Raw genomic sequence first — 15,192 nt, 5'->3', positions numbered from 1 at the left:
TGGTGATAGTGTGTGCACGTGTGTATGTGTGTCTTGGGGTAGAAGGGAGGATTACGAGGTAGACAAGCAGGACATTGGGAAGGAAATAGAAGGTTATTGTGTAGCATTTCCAGATAAATAAAGGAAATACAGGTAAATTCAAATTCCAAGTAAACAGTGAATAATTGTTAGTATGAGAATGTCCCACATAAATTTAATTTGGTGTCCTGTATATTTATTTGCTAAAATCAAGCAATCCTAGTGCATTCAGTAAAAGGATCCAAGCAAGAGCTGACTTCTAGCTGAGGACTCTAAATGCCTTACATAGTATTGCCTGCTAGTATCCTTGAAATAAGCTCCTTAGCCATAAGCCAATCAAAAATAATCCTGTACAGAAACCAAGGAACTTGGTTCTTGAGAGGAACTCTTAAATACTCTCTAAGAACAGAGTTTTCTGTTTCTATAAATGCAAAAATTATTTGAACAATATGTTACTTATAGAACAGAAGAAAAACCCTCCACCTCCACCTCCCACCTCCACATATCTAGAATTAGGGTGAAAATCAAGTCCTTACAAGTTTGTGGTTCTTGCCATGGAGTGGCCATACAAGCTGTGGATGTCATAGTGAAGGCCTCCATAAAACTCCGTGTCCATGCAGAGAGTTCTTGCAAAAAGTAAGTGATCCAGAACTCCTGGAGGAAAATACTCGTTAGTGAGGCACTTCCTCATTAACCATCTTTAACAAAATAGCAGCCCAAGTATTTTCTTCCTGATTACAGTTCGTTCCCCACCAATCTCCACCTGACCAAATCCATTCCAGATTTTATATTCTATCCTAAATGCTATGTCCTGCCTGGGGCTCACATTGAGCCCTCCAAGGAGATGAATTATTAAAATTAATCTGCATTCCCTCGAGCTCACAAAGAATCCTGGTGAGGGGAGGCAACTGAGAAACGTGCTCAGAGTAAAAACAGTGGATGTGAGCCTAAGTATAAAGCATATAATGTTTATCTACACATATTTAATCAAGAGAAATTGAGTGTACAATGTATAGGTATGAAGGCAGAGAAATGGAACTTTTTCTTTTTTATAATACAGTCACACTTAGAAGAAAAATAGGGGCCGGGCATGGTGGTTCACGCCTGTAATCCCAGCACTTTGGGAGGCCGAGGTGGGTGGATCACCTGAGGTCAAGAGCTCGAGACCAGCGTGACCAATATGGTGAATCCCTGTCTCTACTAAAATTACAAAAATTAGCCGGGCATGGTGGCGGGCGCCTGTAGTCCCAGCTACTTGGGAGGCTGAGGCAGAAGAATTGCTTGAGCCCAGGAGGCGGAAGTGGCAGTGAGCCGAGATCGCACCACTGCGCTCTAGACTGGGAGACAGAGTGAGACTACATCTCCAAAAAGAAAAGAAAAGAAAAATAAGATGTGACATTTGTGTAGTCTGATAGTTTGATGTGTAAGTACTCAAATCCTGCCTCTGAGAATTCTTATTGTTTGCATTTTCCCTTCCTCAAGCCTAAAATGGCCAATCTTCTCTGCCACTTCCTCTCCTTGTGAACTCTTCACTGGGGCCATATCTACCTTCCTTCACCAAGTCTTGCCCATACCTAGGACCTGAGTGTGAGGCACAATTCCAGAAAGTGGTGGGACCAGTAAAGATTGAGGTTGAGTTTTTCCTATCCAGTATAACAGAAGCAAGGTTTGGAGTTGGAAATTAGGTAGAAATGTAAGATGGGAAGAAAATTCTATTTCTTGCACAGCTTGGTGTGTGGCATGAGATTCACAACCACTTCAATGCTCTTTCTCTTGCTAATTAATGTGCACTATGCAATCCTGGAAATGGGAGGAGCTGCCTGGCTGTGAGCAAAAGTTGCCGGTCATATGTGAGTAGACAAAATGCTGAGGGTAGCAAGTGGGGTCCCCACCAGAAGCAAGCAGAAAGTGATAGGATTGAGGTTTTCTGTAGGGGAAAAAAAATCAAAAACAAAAGTTAGTTTTGGCCAAAAAGAGGATTGAGAGATTAAGAAAAAATAAAACATGATAAACTAATCCAGAGTGGAAAAAAATGGGGGAATACAGACAGAGCAGAGAAGAACAAAGAGGAAGTCGAAAAAGCAAATAGTAGATTTTGCAAGAGGTCAAGACTTCCTCCAAAAAATTATTTACTCCTTAAGTGACCAAAAGGAGTTAAAGAAACAGCTGTACCTTGGTCTCAGGGGTATAAGTAAAGTGGGCAAATCAGAATACACTGACTGCTCAGGTGGCCAACATGCCAGCGTTCTCTTCCTGGAAATATAAGAAGATTATACCTTCCCTTGAGGTTAGGCTGAGGCTACGTGACCAGATTCCGGCAAAGAAATTTGGGCAAATTGGGTACACCTCCCTTCTAGGCCTGCCCTTAAAATCTTCTCCACCCTCTGCCTCCCTCACCCAGGAAGCCAGAAACAAAGGTCTCTGAGGAGATGGAAGAACCAGACATAGATCTGTGTCACCACTTGGATTCAAGTTACCCATCCCTCACCAGAGTATGATGTGAGCAAAAAACAGACGACTGTGAGGTGAGCAAAAAGTAAACGATCATTGTGTTAATCCACTGAGATACTGGGGTTTATTTGTCGCCAGAGCATAGTCTATTCTACACTGCCACCGCCACCCACCACCTCCACACATATTCTTTCAGAATCAGAAACTGGAAAATTGACCTTGACTAGAAATGGCACCTATAAATAGGACCTTGAAGGCACCACTGATGCTTTAAACTGTTGTTAATGATCAGAGAAAGAGGGAGGGAGGGAGGGAGGGAAAAAAGAAAAAGGGAAGAAGGAAGGGAGGGTAAGGAGCAAAGAAGGAAGGAAAGAATAAAGAAAACAGTTAAGAAGATTACAGGTTTGCTTCAATTTAAGGTAGTTTGTATCCTAAAGTGTCCTGAAATTCTCATAGATGTTAAAATTGACACCTGAGGGATTTGGGGGCAATGAACAGGATGAAAGCATTTTGAACTCTAGATTGGAACGGCAACCAGGGGAGGCAGGTAGACTCAGACTTTGTCACACGCTTGCCCTGGCGTTATGACAGCAGAAGGGTCATCAGAGACCCAACACTGCTGCAGAGACTTCGGTAGAGGAGTGTTCAGATGTTTAGGAGACCCCTTGGACTGGGAAGTGAAATTACTCCTGACCATACTGAGTGTAATTACTGAGGGTGTTTTAAACATGGCTTATTCCTACGTCACAGCAAACAGGTGAAAACTTACTAGGAAGAAAAGGAGGAAAGTTCAAGTCGTTGGATTCACACTGGTCATTAGAAGCTTGGAGTAAGCTAGAAACTTCATTCATTTCCTTCAAAGACACAAAACACACCAAGTGTCAAATGCAACTGAGCTACATTTAGCTGTTGAGAAATGCTTACTGAACTAGGAGCCAGGATATCTGGGTCCCTTATTAACTGCTTTTTGGATTTTAAGTAATCTCCCTAACTTTTCTTACCCTTTGTTTCATCTTTTATAAAATTGAGTCATTGGATTAGGTTATATATTTGTAAGGTATGTTCCACTTCTAAATGACATTGTTGCCTTTTATCAATTGATTTCAATCAGCTAATTCAGAAATACTGTTTCAAAGGTTGATCCCTGCCTACAAATTGTAAAGATTTTATTGTTATTGTTAAGAACCAAAGATAAACTAACATTTCTATTGTATAACTGTCCCTATCCTTTATTCCTCTGAATGAAGAACAATAAGAGAATATAATTAAGATCAAATCTATTTTCTTACAGGAATTAAAAATAAGTATATCTAATCTTGGTAACAAACAAATTTTTTTTAATCATTCATATCTTAGTCATCAGAGTGCTGCTGAAAATGACTGCTCCAATGCCTTGCACATTGGCACTCAGAGAACATTGGTTGAAGAAATTCCTATTGTTCTCCCACAAAAATATAGACCCTCATTACATTATTATCTAATGATTAATTTAAATTTTTATGAATGAATGCTACAAATAGTAGCAATTACAATACCATTTTAATAAAACAGTATTTTAAAACTGACAACCAGTTAACGGAGAAAGCAAAAACTTTATCAAAATGAAATAACCAGTTGATGAAAGATGCAAGGTAAGAACCTAAGGCTCTTAGGAGCCTAATTCACTGGATATAGACTCAGCATTAAGTAAAATAATTTTTAATACTACTATGTAAAGCAAACTATTTTTTACTACACATCAAGGTCAAAACTCATCTGAAAATTTGGCATATCTGTTTCCAAAGGAAATTTGAGTCTGCAATAATAACTTACAATCCACACTCCATCAAACTCCAGATGATCATGAAATTTAGCAACCTGATCTATCCACCACTCAGTGCATACTGGATTGGTGTAATCGGGAAAGACTGCCGGTCCTGGATATCCCTAGGACACAAAGAGGAAGGCAGCGGCAATCAGCTTGGTTGAAGGTTTTTCATTTTTACAGACAATGATTTCTTCTATTCGGAGCCTCATATTGCTTGTCATTTTAGAAATAAAATGTGTGACTCCCCCAACAGAAACCAAACAATAAAATGCATGCAAGGAACAAGAGGAAGAAACAAGAAAAGGAAAAGCAACTGAGTAAATCGATGAAAAGCCACCATAAGTCCTTTTCTGTGCAAAAAGAAAATTTGAAAAGTACAATTTCATTACGTCAGGCCAGTTGGGAGACAAACTGTTTAAAATACTAGAAAGTCCGCCGGGCGCGGTGGCTCAAGCCTGTAATCCCAGCACTTTGGGAGGCCGAGACGGTAGGATCATGAGGTCAGGAGATCGAGACCATCCTGGCTAATACGGTGAAACCCCGTCTCTACTAAAAAATACAAAAACTAGCCGGGCGATGAGGCGGGCGCCTGTAGTCCCAGCTACTCGGGAGGCTGAGACAGGAGAATGGTGTGAACCCGGGAGGCGGAGCTTGCAGTGAGCTGAGAGCCGGCCACTGCACTCCAGCCTGGAGCAAGACTCCGTCTCAAAAAAAAAAAAAAAAAAAACTAGAAAGTCTATAGAATATTTTCAAGAGAATGAGCTTTTCCAGGTGTTCTTAATTAAAGGTCACATAAAGTCTACTTTGAATAATTATGATTATAAATAACGTGTTGATATTTTCGGCATACAAACACTGTTTTATAAATGGTTGAATGAAGTTTGCACTTCTTACTGAGGTCACTTTTTTAATTCTACCTCCCTTTTCTGTCTATGCCTATCAAACAATAGCTTTAAAGATTTTCCACAACAAAGATATAACCATAGCCAAATTTTTGAAAATTTGGAATTAAAAGGACACCAGTTTTTGTGAAAAAATTTTGTTCATTTTCCCCATACACTTATAGATTGTAATTTAGGAACAACTTTACACTCTGGGAACATAATGAATACATATTTTAAAATGTGGATAATTCTCAAAGCTCAAGATGGGAGGTTGAAGTACCCACAGGAAATGGACTGAGCTCCTGGCTCTTTGTCTTAGGTGATGGGCACCAACTAACCATTAGATGTAACTTTGCCCCCCAGGAAACAGGTGGTGTCACAAAACAGTCACCTACAGCAACATTCAACCTAGAGCAGGCCAGCAAATTTGATTCAACCAAGTGCATTTAAAACAAACCACTGGCCAGGCACGGTGGCTCACGCCTGTAACCCCAACACTTTGGGAGGCCGAGGCGGGTGGATCATGAGGTCAGGAGTTCAAGACCAGTCTGGCCAAGATGGTGAAATTCTGTCTCTACTAAAAACACAAAAATCAGCCAGGCACAGGGGCAGGCACCTGTAATTCCAGCTACCTGGGAGGCTAAGGCAGGAGAATCGCTTGAACCTGGGAGGCAGAGGTTGCAGTGAGCTGAGATCGTGCCACTGTACTCCAGCCTGGGCGACAGAGCAATACTCCATCTCAAAAAAAAAAAAAGAAAACAAAACAAAAAACACACACCACTGTGCACCTCCACTACTGCTATCTCTGCCAACATCTTAGATTAAATGATTCACGCCATTTATTGGTCAATGAAGTCAACCATCTAATTCATTCTTTGTAATTATATGCAAATTCTTAATTATATATCACTCAAACACGAGTACTATTGAAATGACTCGTACGTGTGGATAAAATTTTAGGTGAGGAAAATAATTTTTATTTGACTATGGACTCTAAATGCAGTATATAAATATGGGCTTATCTAATATTTTAGAAATTAGCTTCTAACGAATCCGTGAAAGCAAAGACTTGTGCAGAAGGAAGAAAACTTTCCTACTGCTTTATGAAAAGTTAGAATCAACGAAAAAAAAAGTAAATAGAATTAAGCATCGAAAGAGTCAATGAAAGGAACTAAGTAAGCAGAGTTTGGTAAGGGATCATCCATAATCCTGAAAAGACAGTTCTGCAAAATAAACTACTCAGGAGCAACAAGTTCTGCAGTCACCTGAACTCTCTAGATGAAGCACCAATTTGAGTAAATCTTACAGAATCCAATCATCTAGGGCTGACCCTACATATAATTGAAATTGCCTATGTGATTTGATTTAAAGTACTCTCAGAAATTTTGTTGTCCTGAATATAGGCCCCAGCTCAGCCTATTCCAATGCCTGAGTCTGCTACCTTAGAATCTAAACTGTGCTCTATCTATAAGTCTTGTGTAAATTTAAAACATAGGCCGGGCACGGTGGCTCACACCTGTCATCCCAGCACTTTGGGAGGCTGAGGCAGGCGAATCACCCGAGGTCAGGAGTTCAAGATCAACCTGGCCAACATGGAGAAACCCCGTCTCTACTAAAAATACAAAAGTTAGTCGGGCCTGGTGGCATGTGCCTGTAATCTCAGCTACACAGGAGGCCGAGGTAGGAGAATTGCTTGAACCCAGGAGTTGGAGGTTGCAGTGAGTCAAGATCACGCCATTGCACTCCAGCCAGGGTGACAAAAGTGAAACTCCATCTCAAAAAAAAAAATTAAAATTAAAAAATTAAAAAAATAAAATATATTAGCTGAGATCCGTTCCACATTAATCTATGAGCACTTGCTATATTTTTGTAGTTCAATTTATTGTCTTGGGAAAGAGAAATTTGGAGGTGGGAGGGCTTTAGGAACTGATTTTTCTTCTAATTACATATTGCTTCTCAATTATCTATGGCATTAGAGGATCAAGGCTGGCTTTTTAAATGCTTCAGATTTTTAATCATTCTATTATTATATCCACTGGTTTAAAATAGTAATAAAAGAAACCTCTAAAGCCATGAAAACAGTAACAATATTGTAACTTGCCTTTCACCCATCTTCGTACCAAAAGTACAAACTCCCCAAAACAATCATAATTTACTTTGATTTTCTTAAGAAATTACCTCCCCAACAGCAAAACCATTGTTCCCCAAGATCCACACTCTCTTTAGGCTTCCATTATTATAGGGCTCGTAGTTAGAGTTTTTGGAGATGCCAGGATTCTAATAAAGAAATATGATACAAATATTATTTTTATAAATTGTTTTACACTGTGAAAGAAAAAATAAGGTAACAAGTGTTTGAACATACCATAATAATAACATATTTCTGTCCATTTTCATGTAATTCCTTGACAAAATCTGGGAGACCAGAGTAAGCGACTTCATCAACAGTGAAATCCTTCTTTCCATCCATGTAGTCTATGTCAGAGTATTGGACGTCCTGAAAGAGAGCTCTGGCCAGTCAGAACCTAGGAAACAGTACTGTGCTGATGGAAAGTATTACAGCTCTGGTTCCTAACCATTGAAAATGAAACCACATTTCCTACTGATTCTGGAACTTCCAGGGCTTGGCTACTTCTTAGGAGTAAATAAGCCGTCTTTGAAAGACATGATTGCTGTTTGGTTGCAATTTTACCTCCTTGTCCTGACAGGTGCATGTCATAAGGTATTGGGAGGGACTTAAGAGCAGGAATTGCATCTTGTTCATCTCTGCAACTTGAGAGCTTGGATGCTTCACATAAAACAGATGCTCTTTAAATGACTGTTTGAATGAATTATATTATTAATGTTATAACCATGTACTAACTTAACCCAAGCATCAAGCCAGAATATATCATATGGGGAGAAAATGATCTTTTGCCCTATGAAAGTGCTAGAGTAATGATTAACAAAGATCAATGATGAAAAGATAAAGCCTTACTCAGCTAAACTCTCAAGCACACATTTTTCCTTGTGTTTGCATACCAGCCTATGGGGAGCAGGTGTTATTCTTAGTGAGCAAATTGAAATGTCAGGGAGTTCAGTGACATTTCCCAAAGTACATGCCCTGGGAGGTGGGGTGGCTGATGAGAGCTTTGGGGACAGGCTCTTTGGCTTCAGATGCTCTTTTTTCCCCCAATCTGCCACTTTCCTCAAAGACAAAGGAAGTGTTCTTCTAAGTGTTCCTCAAGTATCATACAGTAGGAGTCTCGACCTTACAGGCCTGAAGAAAAATGTGGCTTGTAGTCTGTTGCCCAAAGTGGCATCAACTATTCTAATACTAGGCAGTCATTTAGGACCCAGGTGTCCTCCACAAACACATACAGGGAAAGAGTCTATTTGTGGAAGAAAATTCTTCCTCGAATTGGATGTTTGCAGATAGTAGATATGAGAGAAGTAAAATTAAACACAATCAATTTCCCTTTGACACTAAAACACGTTGACCATCTGTTTTTTTTACAGGAAAATTGATCCCCTGCCTGCCCTCATCACTACTCTGAGAGAGGATTGAAGAACCCTGAAGGCAGGCCAAAGCCATTTCCACGTGTTCGGTCTTCCTTCAGATGTTAACATTCTATTCCATTTTTTTCTTTTTTTTTTTTTTTTTTGTTTAGACAGAGCCTCACTCTGTTACCCAGGCTGGAGTGCAGTGGCACGATCTCAGCTCACTACAACCTCTGCCTCTAGGCTCAAGTGATTCTCCTGCCTCAGCCTGCTTTGTAGCTGGGATTACAGGCATATGCCACCACACCTGGGTAATTTTTTTGTATTTTTAATAGAGACAGGGTGTCACCATGTTGACCAGGCTGGTCTCGAAATCCTGACCTCAAGTGATCAACCCACCTTGGCCTCCCAAAGTGCTGAGATTACAAGTGTGAGCCACCACACTGGGCCAACACTATATTTTTACATCAAAGTTTCAAAATCCCAAAGAGCTACCCCAAATAAGTTGTTTTGATAAATTCATTAGCCACATGTTATGCATCTCCTGGAGAAGATGATCAAATATTACACACTTAATAATTATCTTGACTTACTGGTGGACATGGAACATCATAAATACTGATGCAACTATGAAGCTTCAAAATTAGAGTTTGTCAGATCTGGGAGGAGTATACGAGGTCACCGTGAGAAACTCATTTATAGTAAGTATTATAATCATCATCTCTTGTTACTCATGTCACCTCCAGTGTTGCTTTCTCTAATATCGTAACAGCTAACTTTGATGATGTTCACCTTCTGTGCTAGATGCTTTACATGCACAGTGTAAGGCATTCCTTACTACCAGCCCACCAAAGCAAGTCTTACATTCTCATTCTCTAAAGGTGGAAACTAAGACTCAGAGATGTTAATTAAGTAGCGCAACATTGCACAGAGCTAGGAAGAGGTAAAGCCAAAATTCAAAGCCATATCTATCTGACTTCATTAACAGTATACTTTTCATGCTCAGATACATAACTTAACATGCAAATTTCTGCCAGCAAGTGTGCCTATCAATCTATTGATTTATCTACATTTTTCCTAACAAATTGAATTTAATGCAAAAAATAAAAATGGGAATTGGTGTCAAATGCATGGTAACAGAAGTTTCAACTTACATATGGTATCTCAGCTAAACGATTTCGGCTTACAACTTCTTTCAATTCATTGATGCCACCATAATCCCTGCGACTAAGCTGGAACCCAAGACTCCAATAGGGAGGCAAGAATGGCCGTCCAACAAGCTGAAAAGATAAGCAAGTAAGTGTGTAGATTTTTAGCATAAACACTGTAGCCCCATGCCTAACACTGGAGGCATTAGCCCCATTTCATTTTCTGTGAAGTTCCCAGAGCCGAAAACATCAGAGCTGAGCGTAATCTGCTAGAATAATCTGTGAAATCCCACAATCACATCCTTCTTTACTAAGTACATAAATGTATTCCCAACATCAGACACTAATAAAATTTGCAGAAAATGTTTCAATAATAGTGTCACCTTGGGGGGAAACCAGTGACATTCATTATTCTATAAGTGTTTTTCTGAGTATTTGTTCACAGTGTGGCAAGGGCTAAGATGGGCACTTGGAATATGGTAGCACCGAACAAACATAGCTCCTGCCCTCACAGAGCTTAGAGGAAATAAATAAATGTCTAATATAATTTCAGATAGTGGTGTGTGCAAAGGGTAAAGGAATAAGAACTGATGAGATTAGGAGTGAAATTACAGACACACGCCACCATGCCCAGCTAATTTTTGTATTTTTTAGTAGAGACAGGGCTCCGCCAGGTTGGCCAGGCTGGTCTTGCCCTCCTGACCTCAAGCGATTTGCATGCATTGGCCTCCCAAAGTGCTGGAATTACAGACGTTAGCCACTGTGTCCAACCTCAAGTTTCTTCCTTTTCTATAATTTGAGTCAAATATGAATAGCTAGCAAAGTTTATTCAGGTAGTTCCTTTTCACTGAATTTTAACTTATTGAATAAATAAGCTTTGCTGATTCGTGGGACACATGAATGGACCATGAGTTACTTGAAAGCAGGATGGTGTCTGACTTATTTTGCATTTCTCAAGCCTTGCAGTGTCCTTTTGAATGCACAAAGCACCCAATAAAGGTCATCAAAATAAATAAACAATAGATGAAAGACTATCCCAGCATTTATAATCCATACAGTTTACTAATACCTTTTATTAATTTATAATGAGTATATGAGATAATAGCAGTAAATAAGGACTATCTAAATGCAAAAACACACCTCCAAGTATTGCTGAACCACTTGTTCTGGAGTGTTTCCTAGGAATACATAAAAGTCAAGAATGCCTCCAATCGTGCGATAAGTGATTGCAGGAGCTGGCTGAAGGGTAACCTCTGAAAAAATTGTAATGAGATTTATTAGAATCTTATGGTTGGAAGTAGACTCTTCTCTGCAGTATGAATAGCTGAACCATCTAAAAGAGTCTCAGTCTCATTTTGAAAGGGATGAAAATCACACTGTTCTTTTTATCAGAGGATTGTTGTTGGAGTTTGTCAAAATATTTAATGTGTAAGACACCAATGAAGACTCGAGTTTTTTTTTTTTTTTAACAGAAAGAAGAACAAATTTTATTTTAACCTGGCCACATACAAATACAAGCTTCTGGGTTTTGTGAGTGGCTTCACCCAAAAAACCTTTTAAAATTTTATTAGATGAGTTTGACTACAACTAAATATTTAAAATAAGTAAAATGCTTATTAGAGTACCATTAATCCAGAAGCTGGAGGAGGAAGATTTGGAGTGGGGAAAGGGTGGCTGGGCTATGAGAAAGAGCCTACAAAACACAACCTTGTTGCCTACAGGCAGAAAGCACAATTTACATGTTGAAATCTACAGGTATTTTTGGAATGCGTCTATCAGTGGATCCTATTTTCTATGGACTATAAGGGGAAACATTATATCAAAGAAGACCCCTGCAGTGGTTTTCAATGAAAATAAGGTCAAGTATGACCTGGATTTGTAGACAGGTTAACCTACTTTCAGGTTCCAGTTTCAACAAAAGTATTGTAGGTTCAAAATTCTTTCTGTTCAACAGTGATCTCACCATAAAAGTAAGTTTTTATAAAAGCAGAATCCTAAAACATATTCCTGTCTACAGAAGATAAAAAGATGCTTCCTACCCATGGCATTACTGTTCATCAGAAAAACTCCAAAAGAGGAGCCACTGGTGTCTTCAAGGCACAAGAAGAATGTATGAGCTCCATACAGATTAATCATGCCCTGTCAGCAAAACGGAAGAAAAGTAATAGTGTTATGTGTTAAGAAAGTTTTCATTCACCCTAAAATAAATTCAAAAGCCATCTATAACATATACTTGCTCAATACTTCATGTAGTATAACGTTGTATCAAAAAGGTATTGAAATGCTATTATCAACTGGAGAATGAATAACAGAATACGGTATATCTATACAATAGAATTCCATTCAACAATAATAAAATAATCACACACACTACAACATAAATAAACCTTGAAAGTGTTATGCTAAGGGAAAGAAACAGACACAACTATATATTGTATGATTGCATTGATATGAAATATCTAGAAAAGTCAAATCTATAGGGACAGAAAGTAGGTTAGTATTTGGCTAGGGCTGAAGCAAGCTCTGGAGTTTTAGTCTCAAAGGGCGGAAGGGATCCTACTGCAGTGATGCCAAAGTTATAGAACTGGATAATGACGATGCTTGCAGAACTCAGTATATGTGCGCGAAGTCGTTGAATTGCACACTTAAAACAGATGAATTTTATGGCCTATACATTATAACTCAATCAAGTTATTTTATAAACATATTTGCTATGATGTATACCAAAATATTAGCAGAAAGTGATGGTATTATGAGTAATTTTGAAGTTTTTATGCCTAGTTGTATTTTCTAATGTTTCTGTAGTTAACATATAATACTTAAGTGGAAAAAAAGCTTAAAACTAATAAAAAGAGAAAGAAAAAATATTTAAATTTGTGACAAAGCTGTGATGAGCACTGATATAAGAAGAGATAATGTGTGTGTGTGTGTGTGCATATATAACTCTAAGTGCCTTAAGAATAAAAGAAGTTGAGATCAGAATACGGAGAATGTTTTACAAGCTCCCTGTGTGACAGTATCATCATCTTAGCCACAGCATAAGGCAATAATACTGATAATGGTAAATACCAGGAGAGGGGGAAAAAAAGAATCAACATAATTTGCAAAATTGGGAAGACCAAGAAGCCTCAACTAGATGTAAAATTATAGCCAGGAAAACTAATGGCATCACACTTGGATAGCATACAGACAAAATTTTTAAAATACATTTTGAAGAAAGAAAAAAGCAGGAGAGAAAGGAAAGAAAAAAGAAAGGAAGAAAAACAGGAAGGGTGGAAGGCATTACATCTAATTTGTGATTATACAATTTAGAAATGTCAGCTATAGAAAGCCAAACGTAGTACGATTCATAGTTTTCAATATTTGCCAGGGTCCTTGACCAAACATTTATTACATGGGTTGGCCATTGCTTTTTTGTCTTTGCTCTGCTCTGCAAGGTCACTCCCTCCATTGTAGCAGATGCTGGTAGCTAGGCTACAGGTTAATGTGCTACTTGCTCTGTTCATCTCCTGCCAAATATGAATTGCAAAGTGTCAGCTCTCTGTCTCCCTTGCACCATACTTCAGCTTGCGGCTCTTGCACAGATCCAAGAAATATCATCAGCACAATGGAGGCTTCAAGACATGCTCTACAAACCTACATGACTCAAAGCGTTGTCCATGGAACAATACCTCCTCAAATCCTTTGTTATCAGTCAGCCACAAGACAAGCACAAAAACCAAAAGTCAAAGGTTAGAAATTCTTTCACAGCAATTGAAAAGGGTAATATTTTATGTCTGTTCAACTGAAAATTTAGGCTTTTTTGGTATGTCTTTGGATTTTTTATTTCATTTTTTCAGTAATATATTTTAATTGTATTTTACAAAAGTATTGCCCATGCTGGATTTTTTTTTTTTTTTTTTTTTTTAAAGAAACTAGTCCTTCACTCCAGATAAGCTGAGAGACACTAATCTAGAGCAGGTCCTTCTCCCACTTTAATATGAATGTGAGTCACCAGGGGATCTTGTAAAAATGCAGATTTGGATCCAGTGGGTCTGGGCTATGGCCTGAGATTCTGCATTTCTAACAACCTCCCAGGTGATGCCAACGCTGATATCTCTGAAACATGCGTTCACCAGCAAACACCTAGAACAGTATGAAAGCTGTCAAGAGACATTTTTAGTCCACTGAGTTCTACTGAGCATGGCTCCTACTGAAGCCCTCCTTTCCTCAGTTATTAAACCAAGATACAGTAATTTGGCAGAAGTATACTAGGTTCTAATATAATCATGAAATTATATTTCCCATTAAAAGTGAAATTTGTTTAAAAAAATGCTACATTTCAAATTTGCTAGCAAATTTCTAATTTATTTTTTTATTTCTAATATTGCTATATTCCTGAATTTATAGGTCTCAAGAACAAATATTCCTTAACACTAACACATCTAAAATGAGCGAAGTAAGATAGATGTATTCCCGCAGGCTACTTTTAGGAAAGGAAGGAGGGTATCCCTTACTGTAGGCGATACTGAGGAGGAAAGGCATCACCTTGGTGGGGGTGGCATCCCGGGTGAAGATGGGCCAGGTCTTCCAGGTCATGTTGTGGCGGTACTGCTGGTGCACATGTTCTCCCAGCCCATACACATTGGCACTGGGCAGTCGGAAAGACAGTTGCAGGTACTGCTGGGCAAACTGGAGGGGCCCGATGCTCGTGTCCAACCTGGGCCATGGGGTAAGTAGAGCAAGCATCACCAAAAAAACACTCTTTCCTCTGCTAGGAAGCTATCTTTCCTTTCCATATACACTTAGACCTCTGTTGTTTCAGGTGTTAATCAATTTTCACACTACCTTTGAAGGCCTTTCTAGGGCACCTCTGGTTCTTTGATTCTAGAGGAAGACAGCATTAGTGGCAGGATGCCAGGAGCTCAGGTTGGACAATTGGGGAAAGAGAGCAGAATTGACTTCATATTTAATGTGCATCTGCTGCATTCCAGGCACCACCACTCTGGGTGTTTTATAAACAACGTCTCATTACCCCTAGCAAAAGTGGATATTTTGAGTCCCTTTTTTTGGTCAAGGAAACTGATACTGTTGAGGAGAGGTATTTTGCCTGATATATAACACAGTTGACTTGCCGGTACCAGTATGTGAATACTGGTTTTACTGACACTAATACTTCTATTTACTCCAGTACAGTTTGTGAATTAAGCTCAAACTGTTGGTCGGTCACTGCTTGATAGCAAAATTCACAGTAAATAATAATTTAAAATGATAGACAATGAAGTTTGAATTCCAGTATGATAATAATTTAAAACAATAAAATCCCCTATTTTACAACATATGTAAGCCAGAAGTATATTTCTGTGTATATATAAATATATTATATTATACAAATAGATAAATATATTAAATATACTATATATTT

The 15,192-nt window shown here is 38.7% G+C and overlaps 1 protein-coding gene across 1 annotated transcript in view; it reads right to left on the bottom strand.

Annotated features, from left to right (window-relative positions):
• The window catches only part of MGAM2 (maltase-glucoamylase 2 (putative)), a 107,540-nt gene that overhangs the window by 71,196 nt on the left and 21,152 nt on the right, over positions 1–15,192 (bottom strand). Inside the window, exons 7-15 of the mRNA XM_017891086.1 lie at positions 14,316–14,487; positions 11,828–11,927; positions 10,929–11,041; positions 9,795–9,920; positions 7,526–7,657; positions 7,339–7,437; positions 4,282–4,395; positions 3,239–3,323; positions 555–672 (exon numbers count right to left, since the gene is read on the bottom strand). Of these exons, the coding sequence (XP_017746575.1) occupies positions 555–672; positions 3,239–3,323; positions 4,282–4,395; positions 7,339–7,437; positions 7,526–7,657; positions 9,795–9,920; positions 10,929–11,041; positions 11,828–11,927; positions 14,316–14,487 (1,059 nt within the window). The remainder of the gene's footprint in view (positions 1–554; positions 673–3,238; positions 3,324–4,281; positions 4,396–7,338; positions 7,438–7,525; positions 7,658–9,794; positions 9,921–10,928; positions 11,042–11,827; positions 11,928–14,315; positions 14,488–15,192) is intronic.

The sequence above is a fragment of the Rhinopithecus bieti genome, unplaced genomic scaffold (genome assembly GCF_001698545.2).
Source record: "Rhinopithecus bieti isolate Rb0 unplaced genomic scaffold, ASM169854v2 scaffold_20175, whole genome shotgun sequence".
NCBI classification, from domain to species: Eukaryota; Metazoa; Chordata; class Mammalia; order Primates; family Cercopithecidae; genus Rhinopithecus; species Rhinopithecus bieti.
The sequence above is the reverse complement of the archived record's forward strand: the minus strand, read 5'-3'. Positions and strand labels throughout refer to the sequence as shown.